Source organism: Bison bison, unplaced genomic scaffold (assembly GCF_000754665.1).
Source record: "Bison bison bison isolate TAMUID 2011002044 unplaced genomic scaffold, Bison_UMD1.0 scf7180017864100, whole genome shotgun sequence".
Classification (NCBI taxonomy): Eukaryota; Metazoa; Chordata; class Mammalia; order Artiodactyla; family Bovidae; genus Bison; species Bison bison.
The window spans coordinates 826,064-853,392 of record NW_011494672.1 but is presented as its reverse complement, the minus strand read 5'-3'; the positions used below and the strand labels follow the sequence as shown (position 1 = coordinate 853,392).

At 44.7% G+C, this 27,329-nt stretch overlaps 1 protein-coding gene across 4 annotated transcripts in view; it reads left to right on the top strand.

Annotated features, from left to right (window-relative positions):
• CRIM1 (cysteine rich transmembrane BMP regulator 1 (chordin-like)) overlaps positions 1–27,329 on the top strand; it is a 190,828-nt gene that overhangs the window by 161,413 nt on the left and 2,086 nt on the right. For 3 of the 4 annotated variants that reach the window (XM_010838618.1, XM_010838617.1, XM_010838620.1), the window contains 4 exons: positions 14,782–14,976; positions 22,679–22,798; positions 25,260–25,447; positions 26,758–27,323. In XM_010838618.1, coding sequence (XP_010836920.1) covers positions 14,782–14,976; positions 22,679–22,798; positions 25,260–25,447; positions 26,758–26,934 — 680 coding nt within the window. In that variant the 3' untranslated portion in view covers positions 26,935–27,323. The remainder of the gene's footprint in view (positions 1–14,781; positions 14,977–22,678; positions 22,799–25,259; positions 25,448–26,757; positions 27,324–27,329) is intronic. The other variant, XM_010838619.1, reaches the window with a different exon arrangement.

Here is a 27,329-nt window from a genome sequence, read left to right as displayed (position 1 = left end):
TAGAGCCAAGTTTGTTGGCTGGAAATCCCTGAGTCACTACATCTTTTTCTTTTGTGTGTTTGTCTACACACACGCATATTTATTTCATAATTTGATGTGAACAAAATTATATTCTGATTACATGTCTTCAAGTCATCAGTATCTTTTAAGTGTCTTTAAGTATCTCATATCTTTAAGGATCTGTGAAAATGAGTTCTAGTATAGATGGTACATGAAAAAGTGGTTTTCTTGTGGGTTATATCAAAACATCTGTCTGATTAGAGATTAGCTACTTTTATGTTTTTATATGTCTTATGTTAACATTTGAGTTGGAGCTTTCAAGTGGAGTCCAGCTGTCTTGGCACTCAGTTGTACTGGTGTCATTATATTTCCTCTCCACAGTGATCTTAACTAGCAAATGATTAATAATATTTCTCCTTGGTAAGGAGACTTACCAAGACTTACAACTTGGTAATGACTGTGCTTTATATCAGTCTATCATACTACATTCGTTTTTGCCTAGATTTGTGTGTGTTTGTTTAGGTATCTTTTAGAGATAAATATAAATACTATCTCTTTGGAACATCTGTTGATTATTGTGTATTTAACTCAGCCCGAGAATCAAACGGGAAATAGTTAATACGGCGTCCCTAAGATATACAATCCATAGGACTAAATGTTGTGCATTTTTAACCCATCATGCTATAATATTAGCATCTTCATTGGAACACTTTCACAGCTATTTCTCCAATATGTTTTGCTAAAATTAAAAACTGCTGTGTGTTGGGAAGAGAATGTACTTTAAAGCCAAGGTGTTACGACCCCATCTCTGGCACATTCTACCTATAGGTCTTGGTGATAAGACAACTGTTGCTCAGTTTTCTCATCTGTAAGATGAGAATAATAATATTGTTCTATACTTCACTAAAGTTCTGTGAAAATTAAGTGATACACATATGTGCATGCATGCTTAGTCACTCTATTGTGTCTGGCTTCTTTCTGACCCCATGGACTATACCCCATCCGTCTCCTCTGTCCATAGGATTTTCCAGGCAAGAATAATGGTGTGGGTAGCCATTCCCTTCCCCAGGGAATCTTCCCCATCCAAGAATCGAACCTGGGTCTCCTGCATTGCAGGCAGATTCTTTATTGTCTGAGCCACCATATTTATGAAAAGTCCATACATATGTGAAGTCTGTTTGTTGCTTAGTTGTGTCCATCTCTTTGTGACCCCATGGACTGTAACCTGCCAGGCTCCTCTGTCCATGGAATTCTCCAGACAAGAATACTGGAGTGGTTAGCCATTCCCTTCCCTAGGGGATCTTCCCGACCCAGGGATCAAACTCAGATCTTCTGCATTGCAGGCAGATTCTTTACCATTTGAGTCACCAGGGATGCCCAGTATGTGAAAGCTCCTTAAAATGGTAAATAGGATATGAACATATATTGGCTCAGAGTTACAGCTCTTTGAACACGTGGTACACCTGACCTAGGTGACAGACACCACAGGGACTCTTCATATCTCACTCTAAATACAGCACCCACCTTTCTGCAAGAGAAACTGGATATCGCATCCCAGTGATGAATTTCTGAAGGACGCAAGTATCTGAGAAAACACTTTGGTGATATACTTCATCCTGCACACTTCTAGCTTAAATAAATAGCCCATGATGCCCTCAGTCACCTTATCATGACCCCAGTGGAAGCAGCGTGCTACCTGAAGGTCTGTTTTGCAGCTGGGTGGTAGCAGTGCCTGGCCCCCAGGCCTCAGAGCTTCACTTAACTTCCATGCCTCTGGACATCACACAGGAGAGAGAGGGAGCTCCTTTGTTTTTCTGTTTGCATTGAGAGGCTAGTCCCATGTGAGGCGTCCATGGACTTGCTGTACAGGATCCGCTGTGATTACTGGAAGCAAAAGATGTTGTGTTTACTATCAGGGAAGGCACCCAAGTGCTTCCTGCATGTTCTTCAGAGCTCTAGCTCCCTGGGGCCCCTGCTCTGCAACCCCGGTGGTCACAGACAGTGCCGAGTGATTTGAGCAAAAGGAAAGCGGGATGCTTTTCTGTGTATTGTTTGGAGGGTGTAAGACGGGTAACATTCGGTTGTCATGCACTATACTAACTTTGGAACTGGTCTAAAGTTGTCGTGACAAAAATAAACAGGGTTTGATTTCAGTTTGTTTAGATCGTGCCCTCCACCCTAGGAAGCATCTCATCTTGCTTATCCCATAGGCAGCTTTCCCCTCTCACTTCTGTATCCTTTCCAGGCCCCTGGCTGTGTAAATAGAAATTCAAGTTGTTCTGGTTAACTTGGGGGAAACTTCTGAGTGGCATGTCTTTATCTCAGCTTCGGCTCTGTGTTCTTATTTTAAAGATGTCTGTTGCACGGAAGGGAGACTGGCACTGGTCTTTGCAGAATATTAGTAGGTGCCTTTTGCCTCTGATTTCTGCCCAGGGGCCAGCCCTGATTGTGCACCCTCTAATGAGGGGTGAGGACCCCCTTTAACAGGATTATATTTCAGTGACAAAATGCAATCAGACCTGAAGTCAGTCTGCAGACTGACCAAGCTCGGGCTCTAATGGGATGAAGCACCTCCTGTAAGTACAGAAACTCCTCTGGTGCAGAAACTGGCCACCCTGGGAAGCCCACTGGCTTCTACTTCAGAGTTTTCTTAATCTGGAGAAGAGTCAATCTTTATATTCTTTAAAGTTTGAAATGGAATGTTTCCTTGAACTTCTATCCAAGAAGTGTTTAATCAACCCATAACATGCTTATACAAGGATGAATAAGTTCTATCGCTGAGAAAGTCCCTCCTCTCTGCATGCAGCAGGAATCAGAGATCGCTGCGTTTATCAGTTTGGTAGGAACTCAGGAAAATTTATAATTTCTCTGTTAACTTGGAACCCTATGTCAGCACCTATTCTTTCCAATATGTTGAAGAAACCTGAAAGCCTCTTTTGGCCTTTATAAAGAGAGCTGGACTCTCATCCCAAGAAATAAAATAAAAGCAGAAAATGGGCCTTTCAGGAAAAGTCCTAAAACCAGGAGCAGATCTGTCTTTCCAGCAGTGAAGACATTATAGAGATCGGGACCTTTAAGTACAAGCCACCATTCTCCTTGCCATAACCCTTCTCTGCCCCCCATCCTCCACCAAAAAAAAAAACAACAGTATATAGAGGTAAGAGTCAGCCTACATGGCAGTGCTGTGACCAGTTGTCTCAGTTTTTTCTTTCTATGTAAGTGAATTAAGAGCAAGTATTTTGTTAGAAGCTAAAAGTTACAAGCTAAAGTACTCAGTTTTTGAGATTAATCAGTAAGTTTTATTTTTGCATTTTTAGCCAAAAGCTTTATCACTTGCTGATGGAGTAACTGTGTTAGATCTCTGCCTCACTGAAATTGTCTAGGCTGCTTGCACCTGCTCTCAGTAAGACTTGATTGAGTTCCGCTTCTGTGCTCCTTGTCAGTCTTTGGAGCTCCAGCAGACCAGCATGCTCAAAACCAGTCTTCATCTTCTTTGCCTACAGATCTCTCCACTCCTTAGTGACCTGCTCATTTTGCTCAGGTTCCTTTTTCGTTATGATTTCTGTTTATCTCCACTTGATGTAAAAGAAAAAAAAAGCTAGTTTCTCCAACAGGAGGCACCTGCATTCCACTGATTCTCCATCATAGAGTGTGCCCAGCTTGGGATATAAAAATGCAGAGTATATCACAGGGCAGGGATCACAGTGTCCTGTCAGCTAAGGGAGAGTGAAATGTAAGGTCATAGTAGGTTCTCGGCGCTTTGTAAAAGTTGGCCAGCAGTTTCCACTTCCTCGGTGCTCCCCTAACTCAGCCATGTCAGTGGAAATGCTTGCCGACTTTTCCACTCTCACTTCTCGTCTTACATGACCCACAGTGTAACCGGTACCTTTCTCCACCTACCTAAATGATTGCACTAAAGTTTTCTTTAAAGTCCTCGAACCTTAATCTTAAGAAATCAGTTTGAAGTGTATTATTATTAGCAGGGCCTGGAGTTGGCACAGTTTTCTCCAAGTCATTTGGCACATGTGTTTGGACCTGAAATCACATAAAGCTGCTAAGATCCCTGGGATCCAGGAATCTCCCGGAGGGCAGAAACGCCCCGCCCCCCCCCGCCGGCCGTGTGCGCTGCGTCCCCGTCCCGGTGTCTAGCATGGCGCCCTCCACAGTGAGGTGTGGGGAGCACGGGCACCCACTGCTCCGCTGGGCTGGATGCTTCTGATGGGACTTCTTGCTCCAGAAGCAATAGCTGCATTTAGCTTCTTGGCCACGAGGATCCCAGAGTAAATTACTTTCAGGTCTCTAAATAGTACGCTGGAGATTTGAAAGAACTGATGCCATTTCTAAAGCCGCCCAACTTCCTCCCAGGAAGTTACTCCCACACTGAGACTCTGACTTCATGACCTACCACAACCAGATTTAGAACCTGAACCACCTATGTAGGGAAGTTATCTCCTGGCAGAAATGGAAAAGTCCAACTGTCATACAGTTTCTAGCAGATTCTACTTTTTATAACCTTTGCCAGAGGAAAGGCAGTAGGGAGTCTGAAACTCCTTTCTTTTCACCATGGTCAGATTCAGAGCAGCACCTGATGCTGCGCCAGTGGCTCCTGAGAGACTAAATTGGACTTTTAGAGAGGAGGAAAAGGACCCAATTTTAGTATCTAGGTTTCTCCCCAGCTGTTAATTAGCTTTATGGTGTAATTAGTAAAATAGCTCAAGAGGAGAAGCAAAATCCAGCTTTCAATGGCCTGGTAAGCCTTTTTTCTTATCTTAAAAAGAAGTGAAACAGCAAGGTTCAGGCGGTGGGAGAGGTCGGTTCAAAAGGAGTTCACATTTCAAAATCTTATCACTTCTTCCTCCTCTCTTTTCATATAACCAGAATCAAGAAAAAGGGGAAAAAAAGAAAAACCACACCGAATTTTCCAAACTCTATCACTGAAAGAGATCACATATCTTTTATTGTAGTCAGAATGCAAGATAATGTTGCTTCTGTTTGAATCCAAAAATATAAGATGTATGTCTGATCGTGCCGTGAGTTAAACACCCACCCTGCGACTCACAGTGCTGATACTGATGCAGAATTAGCCTCCATCCTCTAGCAGGGAGGGACCTTTCTTTCTGATAGAGGCTAAAAGTCATTTCAAACCAATCTAGTGGATAAGGCAGAGGCCAGACAGACCTAAGGAACCAAATACCAGAGCTGACCTCAGCCAAGGAGTGGCCATAAAAAAGTAACAATCTTCCTTGCTTGTTTCAAAATTTGACTCTGGATGTCCTTGCGGAAGAAAAATTCCAAAGCCATATGGAGCGAGGGCAGTACTGCTGGAGTATGTTTGTAGCTTTTGACAATGACTGTTTTAGAAGGGCATCACGTTTGTTTGAGTATATAGCTCCTAATGTGTTTGTTTTAAAAATAAGCCTTATTATACTAGTGTCATACCTCACGCTTTCCTTGGAACATTCTTCTCTAATCCTCTTCCTTGAGAGAGAGAGGAGTGTTAAATAGGAACTATCCTGAAAAGAACCACGAGTCCTCAGTAGCCACTGTATCTCCAATCTTGTCAGGACTGTGCCGATGTCTGATACAGTCGGTTGAAGGGTAATCTGCCTTTGAAGGCAAAGACATATGTACATGCTCAGTCAACTCTTTGTGACCCCATGGACTGTAGCCCTCCAGGCTCCTTTGTCCATGGGATTTTCCAGACAAGAATGCTGGAAGAGGTTGCAATTTCCAGTATTTCCTCCTCCAGGGGAGTTTCCCAATCTAGGTATCGAACCTATGTCTCCTGCATTGCAGGCGAATTCTTTACCTGCTGAGCCATCAGGGAAGTTATAAAGACCTCTTCCAGCCTCATCAGATGTTGGGGCAAGAAGCATGTGCCCATTCTCCAGAGTCATGAGCAGTAGCCACTTTTATTTGTGTGGCCCAGATCCCTGCCCAGGAACATGCCCCCCTGAGGGTCATCCCACTGGGGACACGGCAGGCAGACGGTATGCAGCTATGGAGGTGTGTGTGGTTCCCCTTCTGGCCTTGCCACTTCCTAGTCATGCATCCTGCACAAGTTACTTATTTTTTCTGTGCCTCGGTTTTCTGTGGAATTCCAACATACCCTGTTCCATTGGGTTGTGGAAAGCATGTGAAATTGACTCGTAAAAAAATGCTCCATTAGGGAATTCCCTGGTGGTCCAGTGGTTAGGACTCTGTACTCTCACTGCCAAGGGCCTGGGTTCAGTTCCTGGCGAATTAGGGAACTGGGATCCCCACAAGCCTTGCAGCACAGCCAAACAAACAAAAAACAAAAAGCTTGGTTAGCGCCATGCCCAGGACAGAGTAGGCGGTCAGTGAGTGGAGGTTATGATTATTATTAGGTATGGAAGAATAAACCTAATGTGACTGTCAGCATAAGCAGCTATTTGGAGTCATGAATACAACAGAATGAACTGGCACAACCCACTCGATAACCAGATATAAACCATTCGATGCTTTTAGTTGGATAGGTCCCATGTCTCTATTTCTATATCCCTCTTCAGTCTTAAAACTTAAAATGCTTTGATGTGGACTTTCAATTAGGCTGTGTTGTTTTCCCCCAAAAACTACAATGACTTGATTGATTATTTATAACCTCAAATCGGGTAAATTAGCCACCATATCTCCCTGTAAATCACGTCGTTTCTAAAATTTATTGACAGAGCTTTTCTCAAATTGACCCAAAGGTGCCGTGGGAGAACGTGATCCATCCAAGAAAAGAAGTGAGCATGTGAGAAATAGGGGCATTTGCAGCAACATGTATGGATCTAGAGATTCTCATACTAAATGAAGTCAGATGGAAAAAGACAATTTTATGATATTACTTCTTTGTAGTATCTAAACTCTGACACAAACGAACCTATCTATGAAACAGAAACAGGCTCACGGACGTAGAGATCAGACCTGTGGTTGCCAAGTGGGACAGGGGGCTGCGGGGGTGGGGGTTGGGGGGGGTGTTGGGACTAGAATTTGGCAGTTGGTAGATGCAGACTATTACATTTAGAATGGATAAACAACAAGCTCCTACTGTGTAACACAGGGAATTAAATCCAATCTCCTGGGATAAATCATAATGGAAAAAAATATTTTTTTAAATGAATGTATGTATATGTAAAACTTCGTCACTTTGCTGTACGGCTGAGATTGACACAACATTATAAATCAGCTATACTAAAATTTAAAAAAAAAGAAATAGCACCGGGATCCATCAGTGACACTGAAATTCACAACATATTTTCAGGCCTCTGTTTAGATCATTGGCTTTTCAGATGAAATTTGGTCTAAAGAAAAGATGTTTCTATAAAGCCTCATTAACCAAAATCTAATTAACTAAAATCTAAGCTAGTCTAATCTGGGCCACATAGCAGCCACCCTGGAAAAAATTAGTCAAGGCTTTTTTCAAAAACAGGAGTCCTCATTTATTTCACATGAAAATTCCACAGAGTGGTGACCAACCCACATCCTAAGTGTAGCTTTGTTTTAAAGTATATTTGAAGAAATAAACAGTACTGTTATGAAATATATTGATTTTGTACTTGAACTGATCAGATTTGAGGATATCACAGAAAACCACCCGCTGCAAGCATCAGGGGGAACTTTTTTCTTTTGAAAAAAGAAAACGGGGCTTGTCCTGGACTGAAGTCTGCATCCTCAAGCCGGCCGGCCCTGATGTAAACTGTCCACTGCTAACCATGGCTCACCCCAGGTCAGCACGTTGGATTCAGCTTGACCTCCACCTGAAAAAGCTGGAAAGCCCAAAAGCCGTCCACTGTTCAGAGAGGCCCAGGCATAGTCAAGACCGCAGGAAGAGGACTCTGTGTGTTCCTGGGAGGGTAAGAGAGGGAGCTGTTAGGTAGAGCTCCCAGGCAGCTCAATGGTAAAGAACCTGCATGCCAATGCAGGAGACCCAGGAGACGTGGGTTCAATCCCTGGGTTGGGAAGATCCCCTGGAGGAGGAAATGGCAACCCACGCCAGCCTTCTTGCCTGCAAAATCTCATGATCAGAGGAGCCTAGTGGCTACAGTCCATGGCGTCACAGAGTCGGACACGACTGAACATCATGTAGGCAGGGCAGGGAAAGAGGTTTGCTTTGCAGTCAGATGGAGGCAGGAGTAGATTCAGGCTCCACTGCCTGCCGCTTGATTACATTAGATTCCTTCCTGTTGCTGAACCTTAGGGGCTCTTGAGTACGGTGCCTGGGTACCACAGATGCTCAACAGTTCTCTTCTTCAGTGCTTGGCCCTAAATCCTCCTTTCAAAACCCTCTGTCTTATCTCTGCCATTTGCATCCTCGGACTTGCAGTCTGTAAGGAGATCAGCTGTGAGAGTGCTGGGCATGTGGATCTTAGATCTTGCTGTGTGGCCCAGCTGAGTTCTGCACACAAGCCCGAACACTGGTTTTAGACTTCTGGGCAAGCCTTGAGACATCTCGTTCCTGCAATCAGGTTCCTCTAAAAGATCTTTTTTGGATCCATGTGTGTGTGCTCAGTCGCTCCGTTGTGTCCTACTCTCTGATTCCCTGGACTCACCCGACAGCTTCTCTGTCCATGGAATTTTCCAGGCAAAAGTACTGGAGTGGGTTGCCATTTCCTTCTCTAGGGGATCTTCCCAACCCAGGGATCGAACCAGGGTCTCCTGCATTGGCAGGTGGATTCTTTACCACTACACCATCTGGGAAGCCCCAGTGAGAGATGCATTCTCAGCTCCTGCTTTCCACCAGCAGTTGACTGGCATCTGCCCACCCCTCGCCTACACCCATTGTTTGAACCTAATAAGAGAGCTTCCTGACCTCAAGTCAAAGTTAATTCTGTTGAAAATGAACTGAAGTTGAAGGTGAGATGTTTCCAAGACAATGTGCTGAGAACTTGAATGGAATAGAGATAAATTGGTAGAAGCAACTGGATATTGGGTCCATGGTAGTCAGCCCCCTCCCTGGAGGGGAAGAGCTTCATTATGACCCCTGAAACTCTTGGGGCTCCACCATCCTGACTCTGCCTTAGCACCTGTGCATAGAGCCTGCTGCAGCTTCAGCGTGTTGGGTCCCAATCAATGGCTTTCACTGTTTCGTTGTCGTCATATTGCTGCTGTGAACTCTTCATCTTCCTTGAATTTAGAAAAAGACTTATTTTTGTAACAAAATCAAATGAGAAAGTTTAGTTTCATCTAATATGTAGTCAAAATTCTTCATTCATTCAACCCATTGCCTTCCAAAACAGCCAGAGTAGTTTCTCTGCTTTTATCATTTTATGAATACTCCTTGGGACAGTGATATCATACAGTAAGTTACTGATTGAGTAGTTACAGAGACACCAAGTTATGCTGCAGCTGAGCATTTGATCTCTGGCATGTCTTCCATGGTTTCATTTCTTTTCTTGCAGTCCATTGAAATTCCTCAGAGTGGGTCAGCAGCCTTCAGAAAGCACCACACATGTGACCATATTCTTTAGAAGCAGGCTTAGACTAAGCTCTTTCCTTCTGTGTGTGTGTGTGTGTGTGTGTGTGTGTGTGTGTCGGGGTGGGAGAGGCAGTGTTGGGGATGAGGGGGCAGGTGGGTAATGCATGGACATGTCTGTTTGAGATAGTTTAATATTTTTGCCTTTATCAAGAGTAACTCATAATCATTGCAGGAAAAAAAAAAAAGAAAAATTCACCCTTGGTTCTAACGGTTACTTACTGTTAACATTTTTCTTTCTTTCTAGACAATTCTATATTTTTCTTTTTGTGATTGAGCTTATACTACACATGATGCACTTTAATAGCTGCACAGTGTTCTTTCATATCTGGTTGTACCATGAGTCATTTCAGTAGTCCCAGGTTGTTGGACACAGGTTTTTTTTTCACCCCTAATTTCTTGCTATTATAAATAATATTGTGATGGACGTCTATGTAAACAACCCATTTGAGGTCTTTTCTGATTATTTCTTTGGGACAGCTGACTGAAAATAGAATTATTTGATCAAGGACGTTTAAGGTTTGCAAAGATACATGAGGGGTACTGCCAGCTTTGCCTGTTACCCCACATCTTCACCACCGGGGACTAAAACGTGCCCCCTTTTACTTCAGGTCAGGCAGTCGCTCAGTCATGTCTGACTCTTTGTGACCCCATGGACTGCAACACGCCAGGCTTCCCTGTCCATTACCAACTCCAGGAGTTTGTTCAAACTCATGTCCATCGAGTCAGTGATGCCATCCAACCATCTCATCCTCTGTGGTCACCTTCTCCTCCTGCCTTCAGTCTTTCCCAGCATCAGGGTCTTTTCTAATGAGCCAGCCCTTTGCATCAGGTGGCCAAAATATTGGGACTTCAGCTTCAGCATTAGTCCTTCCAATGACTATTCAGGACTGATTTCCTTTAGGATGGACTGGTTGGATCTCTAGCAGTCAGAGGGACTTGCAAGAGTCTTCTCCAACACCACAGTTCACAAGCATCAATTCTTTGGTGCTCAGGTTTCTTCACTGTCCAACTCTCATATCCATACATGACCACTGGAAAAACCATAGCCTTGACCTTTGTCGGCACCACTTTTACTTGTTGAGCCCCAAATCAGTTCTGCCCTAGAGGCAGCTTCATGGTTGCGTTCATACAGAAAAGCAGAGAGTTTGAAGGTTAACCGCTGCACCGCTGATTGACCCACTGGAATATCTGGTTTGATAAGGCTTGACGAGGTCCTTGACAGGCTCACAAGCTGTTTATTTCTTAAAGCAGGAAAGTGACTCATACATTGGAATTACTTCTGCATCACTTCCCATTCAGGAAACAGAGTCATCCTTCACGCCTCTGTCCCCCCACCATCCATATCCTGACCACTGTTTCTTAGAAATCTCTCTAAACCTCGTTTTGCCTCTCACCATCTCTCTATCCGCATTACCATCTCTGTCTCCACATCACTCCAGGCCCGTAGAACATCCCTGTCAACAGTGTTCCCATCTTCCTAATCCCATTTAGGCTTCCGTACTGTCATATTCCTGGAGAAGGCAATGGCACCCCACTCCAGTACTCTTGCCTGGCAAATCCCATGGGCGGAGGAGCCTGTGGGCTGTAGTTCATGGGGTCTCAAAGAGTCGGACACGACTGAGCGACTTCACTTTCACGTTTCACTTTCATGCATTAGAGAAGGAAATGGCAACCCACTCCAGTGTTCTTGCCTGGAGAATCTCAGGGATGGCGGAGCCTGGTGGGCTGCCGTCTATGGGGTCACGCAGAGTCGGACACGACTGAAGCGACTTAGCAGCAGCAGCAACTGTCATATTCTAGGGTTCTCTTCTTGAAGACAAAACTGATTAAGGCCCCTCCCCTGCAATGCAGGAAGGATCTAAATCTGTCATCGTTCTTCGTGGCCCTTTACAATCTGACCCCCGCTTCATCTGCAGCCGTCCTGCCTGCAGCCCTGACACCTTTCACTGTCCTTCTAGTGGGGCAGGCTCTTGGGCACACCACTGTCTGCTTTCAGTACCTTTCCTTCCAGCTTCTTCATCTTCTGCTCATCTCTCAAATAAAACTAAAACATCAAATCCTGGGCAAAGCCTCTCCCAGTTCTCCCAGCAGAGTTAGTTGCTCTGCCCCCTGAGTTGTGTTCTCCAGCTCCGCGTTGAATTCATGAAACAGTGGCTGCTGCGTGGTACCTGGTGAGGAGTCCCAGTCACCATAGCCTTTCTCCCCCACTTTTGCTCAGTCCTCTGGCTCAGGGTCCAGGTCCTGTCTTTTTTCCCATTGATGATATATGTTTGTAGAATAAACGAATGAATGTCTTTATAATGTTTACACAATTACTATTTTAATATCTTAATATTATAGATAATTTTAACCTGACTTGTATTAGCGTTAATTAGTTAAATGTCTTAAGATGTGATGGGTGTTTTTGCCTCGATCTTAAGAAAATACAGACCAGTGCTTGGCCTTGAGATGAACTTCTTTTATTAAAATGACTCCTCATCCTTTCTGTGGCTCTTTCTCATTGTCTTCTGCCTCTTCTCTAAGAAAAGAACTAGCAAAACACCTCTAGGAGGAGAAACACAAAGTAGATAAAGTGATGGATGAGATGAGGTGAGCATTGTAACCTTCTCCTCGAAGGTTCTTGCACCGTAATGCATTACTCAAATTTTATGCAGTGATATTGGTCCATCATGTGAGCTGTTGCAAGGTGTATGGAAAATGTAATCAGTAATATTGCTTTATGAAGGAATGCTTCCTTTCATAAAGAATCCTCTGCATAATAGACTCTATAGATTTGATGGCGAATTTAATGTCCTCAATCAGGTGTTGGCTCGAGGTCAGTGTATTACTTGGATTAAGCTCATTAAGTGATTCTGCTCAGCCATTCGCTGTGTACATTTTGGGTATCTTAATAAAATCACCTCCTCTAAGGATTTCAGATTAGTGAAAACTTCTGCGATGAGTTTGATATGAAAGCCTCCAAATGAATTTTTAAGCTTAGTGGTCCATGGACCAGAGCCCTTTCTATGGAATATTCCCAGATACAGTGAAATACATTTTTAAAGAGATATTGAAAAAGAATTTCTGCTTACAACTAGAACTTTTATTTTTCACACAATAGCAGGATACGAAATCAAGTTCCCACAGACTGTGAACTAGAGATACTGGAACATATCCAGGGATTAAAACAAAGGTACAAAAAATTCATGGTCTAAAGATATTGAAATCATACAGAGTCTCTTCTCTTATTGCTGTGGAATTTTTACAACTAGAACTTAACTGTCTCCCTTACTGAACCTCAGGCAACAATAATGACAGAAATAGTGAAAAAGCATTGGGAAGCAGAGAGATTATGCATTTAAATACTTGACAGACTCATTTCCACGATTACTTATAACACTCCATTATTGACCGAAACTTCTGTCTTTGGCAACACAAAATATTAGAGTCATGAGACATTATTGGTGCCATCCATCAGGGGCATATGCTTGAGGGATTGGTAAGAAGAGGGTATGGATTCCAAAGACATATTTCTGCCTGTAATCCTTCTCTGGAAGAGCTCCATGGGAAGCTTCCTGCTGGCTGTTCACAGAGCGATTCCAGCCGCCCGGGAACACTTGACTGCAGAGGGTGTGGGCCTGGTACCCTGCACAGAAATGTCCCTCCTTGCCCTCAGGCATTGTGAGTTCTGTCCTTTGTGCCTGGGCAGCAAACACCGCTCTGGCCAGACCTTCCTACATGCCTTCCAGGGAGAAAGTGAGCTCCCCACCCCACTTCTTTCCTAAGGAACTTTCCTTCCAGATGCTTTTATAGTTTTTCATTAACTAGTGACCAGTGGTGATGGGCTTCCCAGGTGGCACTAGTGGTAAAGAACCTGCCTGCCAGTGCAGGGATGTAAGAGACATAGGTTTGATCCCTGGGTCAGGAAGATGCCCTGGAGGAGGATATGGTAGCCCACTCCAGTATTCTTGCCTGGAGAAGCCCATGGACTGAGGAGCGTGGAGGACTACAGTCCATAGCGTCACAGAATCGGGCATGGCTGAAGCGACCTAGCATGCATGCAGTGGTGAGTGGAGCTACCAGTAGAAGCTGAGCATAGAATTTCCCCAGGTTAGTATAAGTCGTCCCATTATCAGCCTGGCCAGTGACAGGGAGGGGCTGCCCCACCCCATCCTGTGTCTCTCCATTGATTGACCCCATCTCTGCTTTGCTGGTCATTGGGCCCCACTCTGAGTTCTGGAGGGAATGTGACCACTAGAAATAAGTTCAGATAAACCAGGAGAAGGTGTTGAATCAAAGAGAAAGGAACTTTCAAGGAAAAGGTTGGGGGAAGGAGGATACAAGGACAGCCGGGAAGGACAGAGGAAAAAGCAGAATGTGTTACACTGTAAATTCTTACATCACCCTGGTGGCTTAGATGGTCAAGAATCCGCCTGCAGTGCAGGAGACCTGGGTTCAGTCCCTGGGTTGGGAAGATCCTCTGGAGAAAGGCATGGCAACCCACTCCAGTATTATTGCCTGGAGAATCCCCGTGGACAGAGGAGCCTGGTGGGCTACAGTCCATAGGGTTGCAAAGAGTTGGACATGACTGAGCCAATTTTGTGTAAATTCTTATATACAAAAACTGACTCTTAAAAAATGTATTGTTTTCACAAACCATGCTTTGCTGGAAATAATAGATTGAAATAAGGTTGTTTTTGAAGTAGGAATGTCCTGGTTGATGAGAGGGAAATGCATCCAGCATTCCTGTAAAATGAAGGAAATGGTTATCTCAGTCCGAGTTCCCTGCGGGAGAGCGCAGGAAACCTGCCGGCTCCCTGGGAGAAGCCATCGTCATTCCTTCCCCTCGCCTACATCATCTCATTACAGAGAGTAACTAGAGATGGAAGTTGTTTCTATAAGGATACTCAGCTGGACTTTTTAATCTCTCTCCACCTGGAACAAAACCTCTGAACACGTCTCCTTACCTATTTGTGTTTTAGTTTTTTCACGTGGCATGTCCAGCCATACAGTGATTGAGTTTGTATGTTTTGCGATGGCAGTCCAGTGACTCTTGGCCAGTGAGCACGTTTCCTGGCTGGTTGCTGTAATTACCACCCTGCGTCAGCCTGGATGGCCCTTGAGCAGGTTTGGGCCACAAGATGAGTGTTCCAACGAGTCTGCTGAACCAGGGGACTGGGGAAGCAGAGCTTTCACCCAGCGCTGGGCCTCCCAGAGCGTGCCGTGATTGCGTGGTGCTATCCCCTTTACGTCTCAACTATGTTGAAAAGTTGTGCTTGTCACATGGAGTGACTCCACCGTGTGTCCTCTTTTTTCCCTAGAGGACACAATCCCAAAGAAGGTGGTGTGCCACTTCAGCGGGAAGGCCTATGCTGACGAGGAGCGCTGGGACATTGACAGCTGCACGCACTGCTACTGCCTGCAGGGCCAGACCCTCTGCTCCACCGTCAGCTGCCCGCCGCTGCCCTGCATCGAGCCCATCAACATGGAAGGCAGCTGCTGCCCCATGTGTCCAGGTATCTTAAGCTGCCACCCTGCCACTTTTCATCCTGTGATGTTGATTTTAAGAGTAAACTAGAGCAGACTGAGAGCCTCCTGGACCCAACGCTATGAAACTAATTCCTTTGGCCCAGAGAGAGACATAGAGGGTAGCTTGAGAGACTGTGACCTCCACGTGAGCCCCTGATTTTGGTTCCATGCTGGAATTGCTCTGGTTCTTCTGATTGGCGTTCTCTAAAATGTCAGTGGCAGGCCTGATGGTTATACCCTCGTGCATATTAATGACATCTGCCGTATCCGAGCAGCACAGTTTGAGGGCAGTGTTGGCTGAGCCTAGTGACAAAGGTCCATGATCAGACACAGTAGGGGATACACTTGCCAGCTCTTCTAAGGTGACTGTCTACCAAAACCAAAATGGAAGAGCTGCATTTAAAGAGTACGATCCTGGCCCAGTCTCTTTAGTGCATCCGTTCTGGCAGTCCCAGGCTGTCTGCCCTGAACTTTCCATCTCTTCCCACCGAGGACAGGAACCACAGGGCACACCCCCAGCTGGCTGTCGCACACAGATCACTTGTCTACATCTGTTTCCACATCCCACCGTTCACATCAGCCCAGTAATCTGCCTCCCAGTTTAAACCTAAGCCCCCCTCAGCTGCCCAGATCCTCCCCCAGGCCTTCTGGATTGCCTGCCCGTGTCTCCTGCCAAAACAGCTCCTTTGTTTTCTGCCCCTCTTCCCAGCAACGCAGGGCCTGAGCCCTTGTCAAGACAGTCTCTGGGCAGTGTTTCAGATCGAAAGCCCTGGACACACAGACCACGCAGGCAGTCCAGACCACACAGACCGAAGAGAGGGTTCACTCTAGGAGCCCAGGGAGCTCCTTAGCGAGGCGAGAGCCCTTGCATCTTCACCCCGATTCTGTGTTTCCTTGTAGTACTGCATTAGAGACTCTGGCTCCATGCAGCACAGTGGGCTAGAGATCAGGGCAGCTTAGAAGGGCATCAGTGCCGCGCACTTGTGAAATGGGACCGTCAGTTAAATCTCAAGGGTTTCATTGAGCTCAGCACAGGTTTGCCTTTTGTTTAGGTGCTGTGTAAGCAAGACAATTCTAAAAATGTCCATTTATCCCCTAAAAAGAAGGGGATACTTAAAAAGGGTCAGGAGACTGAGCCCTTTTCAGATCCCTCCGTTGGGTGCTTTTCATGGTTTAGTCCCCTTGGCCTTGTTTATGATGTAGACCAATGGTCAGAAGGTCGCTTCCATGTTGTATCGATAGATGTGCACATTGGAGAAACAGAATCTGCAAGTGTTTTGCATGAGAAGTATGAGGAGAAATGTATTTCCCATCCAAGTTGCTTTATCTAATACGTTTCACCTGATTCCCGAGTTTCATACCAGTTTTCCTAGTAATATGCTTTTAATGATCTAAATGGTAAAACTTGATCTTACTTATTGAACCAAGATTCATTTCATGCCTGCTCAAGTAAGCACTGCTTGAGGCCTGGGGAAGACAAACAGTGAATCCAACAAGTCCCCATCCATACAGAACTGAGGTTTTCTTAGGGAGACACAGGCAGCAAACAGGGAACAGACACATGATGAGGCCACGGGCCGCAGAGCAACTTGCAGCCAGCCCGGTGTGGGCCGGGGTCTGGGCAGAAGGGGCGGGGTGTTTGGATGATCCAGAAACCCCCACAGATTAGAGGACATTTATAAGGGACCCAGAAGGATGGCAGGAATCATGGGTTAGGGGAGAACCTCTGCACATAAGCAGGATGAGAGCCCGGTGGGTGGGAATATGCCATGGATGCTCGGAGAGAGACAGGGAGGCTGTTTGGGTGGGACCCCTTGAGCAGGGAGGGTAACCAGAAGCAAGCAGAGAAGTAACCATGCACCAAAATATGAGATCTCATGAGCGATTTTAGAATTTTATTGAGGTAAGATAGAAACTCTGGAGGGTTTTGAGTGGAGCAATGATGGAATGTTTCTTGCAGAAGTGGAAGCCGAGACCAGGGAGTAGATGTGAGGTGGGAGAAGTGGCTGGGTTCTGATTCTAGTAAAAGAGTAGATTCCATAGGATTTGAACACGATGTGAGGAGTAAGAAGAAGAGGAGAGACACCATGAACAACTCTAATGTTTTTGACTAAAACATGGAGTTGCAGCTCTGGTGTAAAATCAGTTTTATTTGGGCATTTTTTTAGTTTGAAATCTCCATTGGACACCTGAGTGGAGGCAGTGAATAGACAGTGAATATCTAGAGCTCAGGAGAGAGACAGGAAATGTTTCTATAAACTTGAACATTGTCATAAATGGGAGGTTTTTAACCCTTGAGACTGGACGAGGTCACCCAAGAAGTGAATGGAGATAGAGAAGAAAAGGGAGTCTGGAACTGAGCCCAAGAACCCTCCACTCTTGGGATCTGGGCAGGTCAGGGATAGAAAACAGAAAAGGAGCCCCTGCCCCCTGGGGAGGCACCAAGAGCTGTGACCTGGGAGCCACCTGGAGAAAGGGTGGGGGAGTGGGGTGGGTGACATCAGGTGAGAAGTCGGGACTGACCATCGTGCATTTAGCGTCACCCAAGTCATGGCTCAGACGGTAAAGCGTCTGTCTACAATGCGGGAGACCAGGGTTCAAGCCCTGGGTTGGGAAGATCCCCTGGAGAAGGAAATGGCAGTCCACTTCAATACTATTGCCTGGAAAATCCCATGGACAGAGGAGCCTGGTAGGCTAGTCTGTGGGGTCGCAAAGAGTCAGACATGACTGAGCGACTTCACTTTCCCTTTTTAAGTCATTTTGACGAGCCATTTCCCTACAGTGGTGGCAACAAAATCTGCTTAGATGGTTTCAGAAAGAAGGGGTGGGTGGTGAATTGGAGACAACATCTCCATGATGCTGTCTGTAGCATGACACATCTCAGCTACAGACCACGGTGCTCAATTCACAGACAGGATTTTCCTGTGGAGTAGAGGGGTCTGTCTGGGTGGCTTTCACTTGAAGAAGGACTGAGCTGGGCCTTGAAGGACAGGCGGGCTCTCTTCATTGGAGTGAAAGAGTCACCTGACCAAAGACCCTGAGACGGAGGCCAGATGCCCCTGGAATAGGGAGTTCTAGTAGCAGGAGGTAAGGACAGAGAAGACAGCTTTGGTCAAGATGTTTAGGGCTTCAGTATTCAAACATAGAGGTAGATTTTGTCCTTTATCCTTCTCGGGAGGCTCCTTTTTAAACAGATGAGACACAAGATCATGGAGGTGCTCTGGGGAGCCTCACGGCATCTGCAGGAGGGGCTGAAGCCGGGAGAGACCCCGGGCCAGGACAGCTGTGACCTGCCTTATAGACGCCCCAGGTGTGTGATGGGAGGACCCGAGTTCAGGTGATGGTGGCAGGAATAGAGGTAGGTCCAGTCTGCTCGACTGCGAGTGTGATAGAAGAGGGAATGCAGGTTTCACTGGCATCTGTTCACAACTGGAGGTTTCTCCAGGGACTTCTCTGTCAGCGTGCACTGTTGGATTGGAACTTAATTTCCCTTAACTCCCCTTTCTGCTTCTGATGTATTATTGATGACTCATTTTTCCATTTTATCTGCACACATTTTGTAGTCAGTTGAGCTCTGCCGCTTCACGTTTGACTAAGTGTGGCCTGCCAGGAAGCCTGGGCTCCTGTCCCAATTTCTCGTGGTCTCTCTGTGAAGTTTCAGGTGGCTGCTTCTCCCCCAGATGGTTCAGGCTACTTGGCTTTGCCCCCTGCACACATCAGCTGACATTCTGAACAGCCCTGCCCTTACCAAGCATTTCTTCCTTTTGCCACCTCTGGACATGAGTAAAAGACTTGTGAACTGGTTTGCTGGTCCCATTTTATAGAAAACTGAAGGTTAGAAAAGTTAAGCGAATGATCCAAAGCCACGCAGCTCGTTAGCAGACCTGGGAGTCCTGGACCTGGGTTAACCTGGAGTTCCATCCCCACAAAAGTGGTGTCCTCACCTTGCAAGTCCCAAGCACCCTGCCCCATATTCCAGAAACAGACATTTTAAGGAAGGTAAATCTTACAATGGGCCAGGTCAGTGCATCTGAATTTAAAATATGTCGCCACTAAGTTGTCTTAGGTTCCTCTGAAGTTCAGAGCAAACTGGAGCCCAGTTGTAATTCTTAATTGTGACTGAGTGCCGTGATCTGGGCCTCTGGCCAGGGGAAGGTGTGTGTCACTCCTCTGTCATCGACAAGGCCAGCAGCTTTATAAAGGGCTCTTGCAGTAAATGTCAGAAGGGTTCTGTTTGAGAGTTGGGGTTGTTGCAGTTTCTGGCCGTGGCAGGCCTCGGTCTCAGCATAGAAACACAGCAGTACCCACACTTGTTTTTGTTTCTCCAAGCATTTTTTTTTTGGAAAGATTTATCCTTTTTGGCAAAAATGCTCAGAGGTGGCTTCCCTCTTAAATTCACATTAAAGGAAATGACCCTCTCCCCTTAGACCCAAGAGCTCTGAACTGAGCTTTGAATATTTGGTGATAGAGGAGGTGGTATGGTGGATTCTAATCAGAGCTGAACTGAGTTTAGCAGAGCAGGTTGATCCAGAGGACAGGCTGTGAGCTGCCCAATGGGGAGATGGAACTCATCACGGGAGGCCCATGAGGGCAGAATTGGTCTTGATCATGACTATGTGCCCCAGACTTAGCCCAGTGCCTGCCACGTAGGAAGTTTTGATGAAATGTTGGTTGAACGATGGTGATTAAGTAACCACAGAGTAAAACAGTCCTCCTCCATCCTGGGCAGATCCTTCCAACATTCCCAGCCATCGCAAGGTAGAGCCTTTCTAAGCACCTGGTGGAAGAGAACGCACACTGTCAAGCCTGTGTGGTGTGGAAGGTTTCACTGAAATCTACCTCCAGGCAGGAAGGAGGCACAGGAATTTCAAAGTTGCTTCTCTCTGCTGCTGTCACCCAGGAAGGCTCTGAGCTGACCCCAGCCCTGGGGGACTCTGCAGAAGTCTTTGCTACTTCAGTTCAGTCGCTCAGCCGTGTCCGACTCTTTGCGACCCCATGAATCGCAGCACACCAGGCCTCCCTATCCAGCACCAACTCCCGGAGTTCACTCAGACTCACATCCATCGAGTCAGTGATGCCATCCAGCCATCTCATCCTCTGTCGTCCCCTTCTCCTCCTGCCCCCAATCCCTCCCAGCATCAGAGTCTTTTCCAATGAGTCAACTCTTTGCATGAGGTGGCCAAAGTAATGCAGTTTTAGCTTTAGCATCATTCTTTCCAAAGAAATCCCAGGGCTGATCTCCTCCAGAATGGACTGGTTGGATCCCCTTACAGTCCATGGGACTCTCAAGAGTCTTCTCCAACACCACAGTTCAAAAGCATCCTTCTTCGGCACTCAGCCTTCTTCACAGTCCAACTCTCACATCCATACATGACCACAGGAAAAACCATAGCCTTGACTAGACGGACCTTTGTTGGCAAAGTAGTGTCTCTGCTTTTGAATATGCTATCTAGGTTGGTCATAACTTTTCTTCTAAGGATTAAGCGTCTTTTAATTTCATGGCTGCAGTTACCATCTGCAGTGATTTTGGAGCCCAGAAAAATAAAGTCTGACACTAGCTGCTGTCATTCACAGGTTTTCCGCGTGGGTCTCATGATAGCCCTTTCTCCTGAGGCAGCCCCTGGGGTGATAAGGCAGCTCAAGGCTGTGTGTTGGACCAGGCAGGGCAGGGGCTCAAGACACCATAGCAAAGATGTCATGTAAATGTCAAGGGGCTTTCTTCCCAAATTCCTCCAGGAAATTCATATCGTATTTCAAGATGTCTCAGTGGGCAAGCTAAACACCATCCCCACATACAGCCTAGAACCACCAAATCAGGTCTAGCCCGGACCTACCAAATCAGGACCTGTGAGCAGGTTTTATAAGGCCTCGGGTGACTCAGATATGATAGAAAAGTTTGGAATCACTAGTTGATACTCAGGCCCGTGCTTCTGTAAATGAAAATGTTTTCAGTAAACTCTCTTTTTTATTTCAGTGAGTTGTTGAACCTTTCAAAAGAGTGAGTAGTTCTTGTCATGTCCGAGTACATGCATGCTAAGTTGCTTCAATCGTATCTGACACTTTGTGAGCCCATAGACTGTAGCCTGCCATGCTCCTCTGTCCAGGGGATTTTTTAGGCAAGAACAGTGGAGTGAGTTGCCGTGCCCTCCTCCAGGGGATCTTCCCAACCCAGGGATCAAACCCATTGCTCCGGTGGCTCCTGCATTGCCTGCAGACTCTTTACCACTGAGCTACTGGAGGAGGTCTTGAAATTTAACTAAGAAAGTTAAAGCCAAAGTGACTTTATTCCTGGGGACAGTAGGAAGACCTGGGCTTTGGATTCACAGGACTGCATTTGAAGCCTGGCTGTGCCGTTCCTGGATGCATAACCTTGGGCAGTTAATGCACAGTGGAAGCTGAGTTCATACTCTCTTCTCTGTCACTTTTCACTTCTCTCAAATCTGTCTTTTTTAAGGTTCACTTCTTGAAAGACTAGTAACTTTGGGATAGCCATCGATCACTCTAAGCAGAAATATTCTAACTTATAAAAACATATTTCATGTATTTTGGTCTAAATAAGGCTGTTTATTGGGCTTCCCTGGTGGCTCAGATGGTAAAGAATCTGCCTGCAATGCCAGAGACCTGGGTTCAATCCCTGGGTCGGGAAGATCCCCTGGAGGAGAGCATGGCAACCTACTCCAGTATTCTTGCCTGGAGAATCCCATTGACAGAGGAGCCTGGTGGGCTACAGTCCATAGGTTCACAAAAACTCAGACACACGACTGAGCAACTAAGCACAGCACAGCACAAGGTTGTTTTATTAGTATTGAGTATCGCCAGTGTTGGGTAACCTTATTATAAAAACCAGTTAATAATACGGCAGGACTTGGCCAAGAAGAGTGTTTGATGCAGATTTCTGTTGTCATATGTTGGAAAAAGAGGTTCTTAAGAATTATTTCTTTAAAAAGTTGGCTAATTATTGTTAGCCAGATGAAGTTAGGAATATATTCCTGATATTTGGGGTTAACAAATATATCATTCTTCTCAGTTTTGTTTCATGTTGTAGTATCTTGTTGATCAAAGTGTCTGTATGATTGAGTTAGATAATATAAGCATATTTACTCAAGTTCAGTTTCCAGTCTACATGGTTCCAGGAGTAACAGAGCAGACATGTAAGACTTAAATCAGGCAGCACCGTATGAGGTCTGCTGACGTCCATTCCTTTTGAGGGGAACAGAGTGAAGGGCAAATGAATAAAGAATGAAGGTGCTTTAACTTTTTCACTTCCTGTGACATATTTCATATAAATGATTCAACACTCATGGATTAAAGAGCAACAGTTATTAAAGTATAATTTAGCTGATGGAAAGTAAAAGAAATCCTTTCATTTCAGCCAGTGCCCATCAGCTTGCACAAATCTGTAGTCAGCAGCATTTGTTAGGAAAAAGCAGAGCTTTTGAGTTTGGTGGAGGAGTAAACTTCTTCTCCCCCTTTTAAATGGCTGTAAGACATGTTTACCACGCCTGCAAAGGCAGTGAGTCTTGGGCATTAATGCTGTCAGTGCAGAAGCTGCATCTTCTGTGTCCCAGGACGTGTTGTATTGTGTTGTAGTGAACTGAATGCACCATCTACCTGGGTTGAGGAGACAGAAGTTAATAAGGCGCTCCCCTCTAATCATCTCTTACAAAAAAAACCTTCCCTTCTTTTTAGAAATGTATGTCCCAGAACCAACCAATATACCCATTGAGAAGACAAATCATCGGGAGATTGACATGGAGGTCCCCCTGTGGCCCACACCCAGTGAAAACGACATTATCCATCTCCCCAGAGGTGAGTGCCAACGCCAGCGGATATCAGAGTCTGTTTCACTGCAGGTGCTCAGTTAATGCACAGTGGAAGCTGAGTTCGTACTCTCATCACGTTTCACTTCTCTCAAATCTGTCATGTGTATGATTTATTTTTTTTTTTTTTAATTTTCAAAACTTCTTTTGAGTAACCTATTAAATCACATGTCCAAGTAATCTCAAACAACCAGTCCAGGAAAGACCTGCTTGGCTGTAACATATTTAACAGCCTGGGATGATGAAGGAAGTCTGCAGATAAAATGCCTCTTTTCCGGCCCCACATGCTCAGAGACTTGGTGATAATGGAAAGAAGTATGTTCCTGGTCATAAAAGCTTGGTATCTGGAATTTCTAAGCCATCTCTCAAATGTATGTATGTGAATAAACTTTGTAAGCATAGTAGTAATAAATTACTCACCTGCCCCTGTGGACCCTGTATCAAGCCTTTATGCATTAAGATTGCCCTCTGCCTCTGGGCAGTTTTCACTCTGAGAGTTCAGTTTATTACTGATAATGTTGGTTTTCCCACTCATCAGGCTTTTCCATGCTTCTTTTTTTCTTGCTCTGTGCTTTTAGTTGTGTGCAATAGAGATGTTATTCTGCCTCTCAGCAGCTAAGTGGCAAAGCACGGCCAAGTTCCTGTCAATCTTAACCTTCTATCTAGAAGTAGGTCTCTTGATCAAAATAGAGTAAGCTTGCTCTTAGCCATGACTGAGTACTGCCTCCTGTCTACTCCAAGGACATTTTCAAAATCATTGTTAAGACAGTTTTTGTTATTTCTTTTGGAAGAAATTAATTCATTGCTTGAGAGAGTAATGATCGCTTACTTTAGATGTTGTGTAAGTGTTATGCTTGGATCCAGCCAGATGACCAGAGCCAAATTCCTGGACCCATGTTTTGGCTCCTTATATAATTGCTGACTGAAAGGCGCTTTCCCATTATGTGTACAGTCAGTCAGTTAGTGCCTGCTCAGTGCCACATACTGCTCTGGGTGCTGAGTTTTGGCCACAAGAATAGCCCTTAATTATGTTGAGGACTCTGAGTTACATAGTGGTTGTGCTATAAAGACCCTTAGGAGAAATCGCATGTGTTGGTACCAAGGAAATCTATGCTTCTCCTAAGCAACTGCTTTGTTTTCATCTTAAAGATAGTGTGAATCTTATTGATGGTGCTTGTTTCCATTTTTGCTTTGGCTGCTAGAAAGCTTAAAGCTAAATTTTATGGCCTGCTTTTAGGCTATAAAACAATTTAAAGACTAATTTTTTTTTTTTTTAACAGAGCTCAATTGAAACTTCATTTTTCTTTCCCCAAGCCTCAATTTACTTTATAATCTTCTTATATGTCATATATTCCTAAAAACACTTCCAATATCGTTTATATTGTGGGAAGCTAAAAGTTCATTCTTCATTATATATTTGCACCCTGAATTCATCAATAGATGTTTATCTTTTTTGCATTTTTTTCATGCTGATAAATACGTTTGCTTTTGTCCTACCTCCTATAAAGTATTACCATCTATGGTGGCTAAAAGAAGGGTTTCTTCTTTCCATCCCCCCACAAACACACAGAAGTATATTAATAAAAATCTGAGTTTTAAATTAAAGACAGTATTAACATCACAAAACTGTGCCGCTTCATGAGCTGAGTCTTCAAAACAGTTCAAAATCAGGTCCTTTTGATTGTATGTGTTCCGCATCTTTCACTAACCTGATTCTGACTACAGTGGTTTACTTCAGACAAAATAAGGACATTTTCAGAGTGCTCCTGATTGCTGTATATTTACCTTTGTTAAAGAATGGTGATTTAAAAGAATAAAAAGACCCATCATCTATGAGAGCAAAATTAAATGTCCCTTATACAGGAAAATGATCTAACAGGCCCAATGAATTTTTATTGTTTATGAAAAGTAAGGCATTTTTGCTTAGAGCTCAGTAAACTGAAATATCAACCAACAGACCAAGCTTTTGATCCTGGCTTGGTTTTTACAAGTGCACTAATTAGTCTTACCTATTACACTAAGTAGAAGCATGTACTTTGTCCTCGCCTCCTGTTTACTAGTATAAATAAGCAGGGAGGAAAGCTGATATTTCTGTTTCAGAATCTTAGAAGGACCATAAAGGTTAGCATTAATCAAAATATTTTTAAGTCATTTTTTAAGTCTACGTAAGAACCTTTTCTTGACTAGCTAGAATCAGTATCATCCTGCCCAGTTATTAAACCTTCTCACCCTAATATTTCCTTTTTTACATCCATCCTAAGAGTTCTGCCCTTTCATAAGAGCTCTATGGATCCACATTAGACTTTAATCATGTTTTAATCATGTTTTAGCCTTAAAGTACTGGGAAGCAATAAAACCAAGCCACTGATCTCTATTTGCAGTATAATTAAGATAAGCCTTAAAAATTCTGGTTTAGGTAATACATGCATGTGATATCTTTTTTCTCCTAGACGTGGGTCACCCCCAGACAGATCACAGAGAGAATACCAGGCTGAACTCAGAAGAGTCTTCGGTGGACTCCATTGCCTCAGTTGTGGTTCCCATAATAATAGGCCTCTCTATCGTAATAGCATTCCTGTTCATCAATCAGAAGAAGCAGTGGGTACCACTGCTCTGCTGGTATCGAACACCAACTAAGGTATTGTCCTGACAGTTTCAACCTCTTAAACAATCAAACTAGGAAAGCCTCCGTGCTTGTGTTTTCTTAATTGCTGGATATCTGCTCTACCAGCCGAATTTTACTTTGCTCTTCATGGCCTCAAATGTACATCAGGCTGTAATGATCAGATATATAGTACTTGCCTGGGGCTAGATCAGTCACTGAATGAATTCTCCATCATCCATCGGTTAACGAACCCGACCTTTTTCACAAGTCCAATTTCCTGAATTTAAAGTTTTCAAATAGGAATCAATCCAGGGGTATTTGTTTAAGTCATTGTTGTTTATATTAGAGATTAAAACTTGATCACTTGGTATTTCTCAATCATCTATCAACATAGATGGTTGAGGGTAGAAGGTAACACTCAGAAGAGGGAAAGAGGAGAGCTGAAAGCTCATGAAGATGTACAGAAGTCCAAAGGACAGAGAAACATGTCAAAGGCAAGCAGAGAGGAGAAGGGCAGCAACAGACAGAGACATTGTGTGAAATAATACCAGACAGGGTAGAGAAAGAACATGTATTTGCTGTCAGTACAAAGGGCTTCAATCTGCCTGTTTTAAAAAGTAGGAAGTAATTCATTTACTCAAGAAAAAAAGTCATACAACCTTAAGAATTGAAAACAGCCATTTTATCATCCAGATAACCCTATCACAGAAAATTTATCAGATGGAATAGCCTGCCTCTGATTTTTTCCAACAAACACGCAAATTGCCGCTGGGTTGGGATACAGGGCTGTAGAGGACAGTCCCCACCTGCGTGTGGCTGGAGACAGAGGGACTGGCCCAAACCGGGATGCTCATTCTACAGCCTGAGTGATTCAAAATGGTCCATTTATCTTAACAGCTGCCTCCCTGGTACCTTCCATTCATCCTTCAACTCAAGGACTGATCTGTACTTCAAGGATTTGAAAATAATTAAGTCACTTCAGTATTTTCTCAGTGCCTTTATCTCCTCCTCGACATAATTTATTGGCATTTTACCTTTAAACACAGTTTTTCAGTATCCCAGTATAGTTGGTAGGACTTCCCCAGCAGTTCAGTGGTTAAAGTTCTCTGTTTCCAGTACAGGAGGCACAGGTTCAATCCCTGATCAGGGAACTAAGATCCCGTGTGCCATGTGGCATGCCCCACCCCCCTCAAAAAGAACAGGCTGTTACCCCATGTAGTCCGCTCATCCATGTACTGTGATGCTGTTATCTCACTTGAATGAGGCCTAGATATCTGTTGATTCAAGATACATAAAGCAGCTAATTCTTTATGGTTTTTTTTCCCCCTCCTCCTATGAAATAGCCTTCTTCTTTAAATAATCAGCTGGTATCTGTGGACTGCAAGAAAGGAACCCGGGTCCAGGTGGACGGTTCCCAGAGAATGCTGAGAATCGCGGAACCAGACGCGAGATTCAGTGGCTTCTACAGCATGCAGAAACAGAACCACCTACAGGCAGACAATTTCTACCAAACAGTGTGAAGACAGGCGGCACCAATGAGGTTCTGAAAGACAGAAAAACGACTCAGTCTGCTTTTTAAAAAGTAAACTCGAATTCGTGCACTTGCTTAGTGGATTGTATTGGATTGTGACTTGATGTACAGCGCTGAGGACTTCCTGGGCTGGGCTCTGTCGGCGGCGGCATGCAGAGCAAGCATTCCCACTCCTCCTCAAGATCACTGACCAAGTGGTGTCTTAGAACCAAAGGTTTCAAAGTTGCTAAGATGTATTTGCTTGTAATATAGCTGTAGAGAAACTTGGGGGCGGGGACAGTGAGTTTGGTTGGGGAGAATGGGTGGGAGGGGGGCGGTGGTGGAAAGACACAGTTGGTCAGCTCGGCTCGGGGAGAAGTCCAGTCCAGTGGCCCAGAGGATATC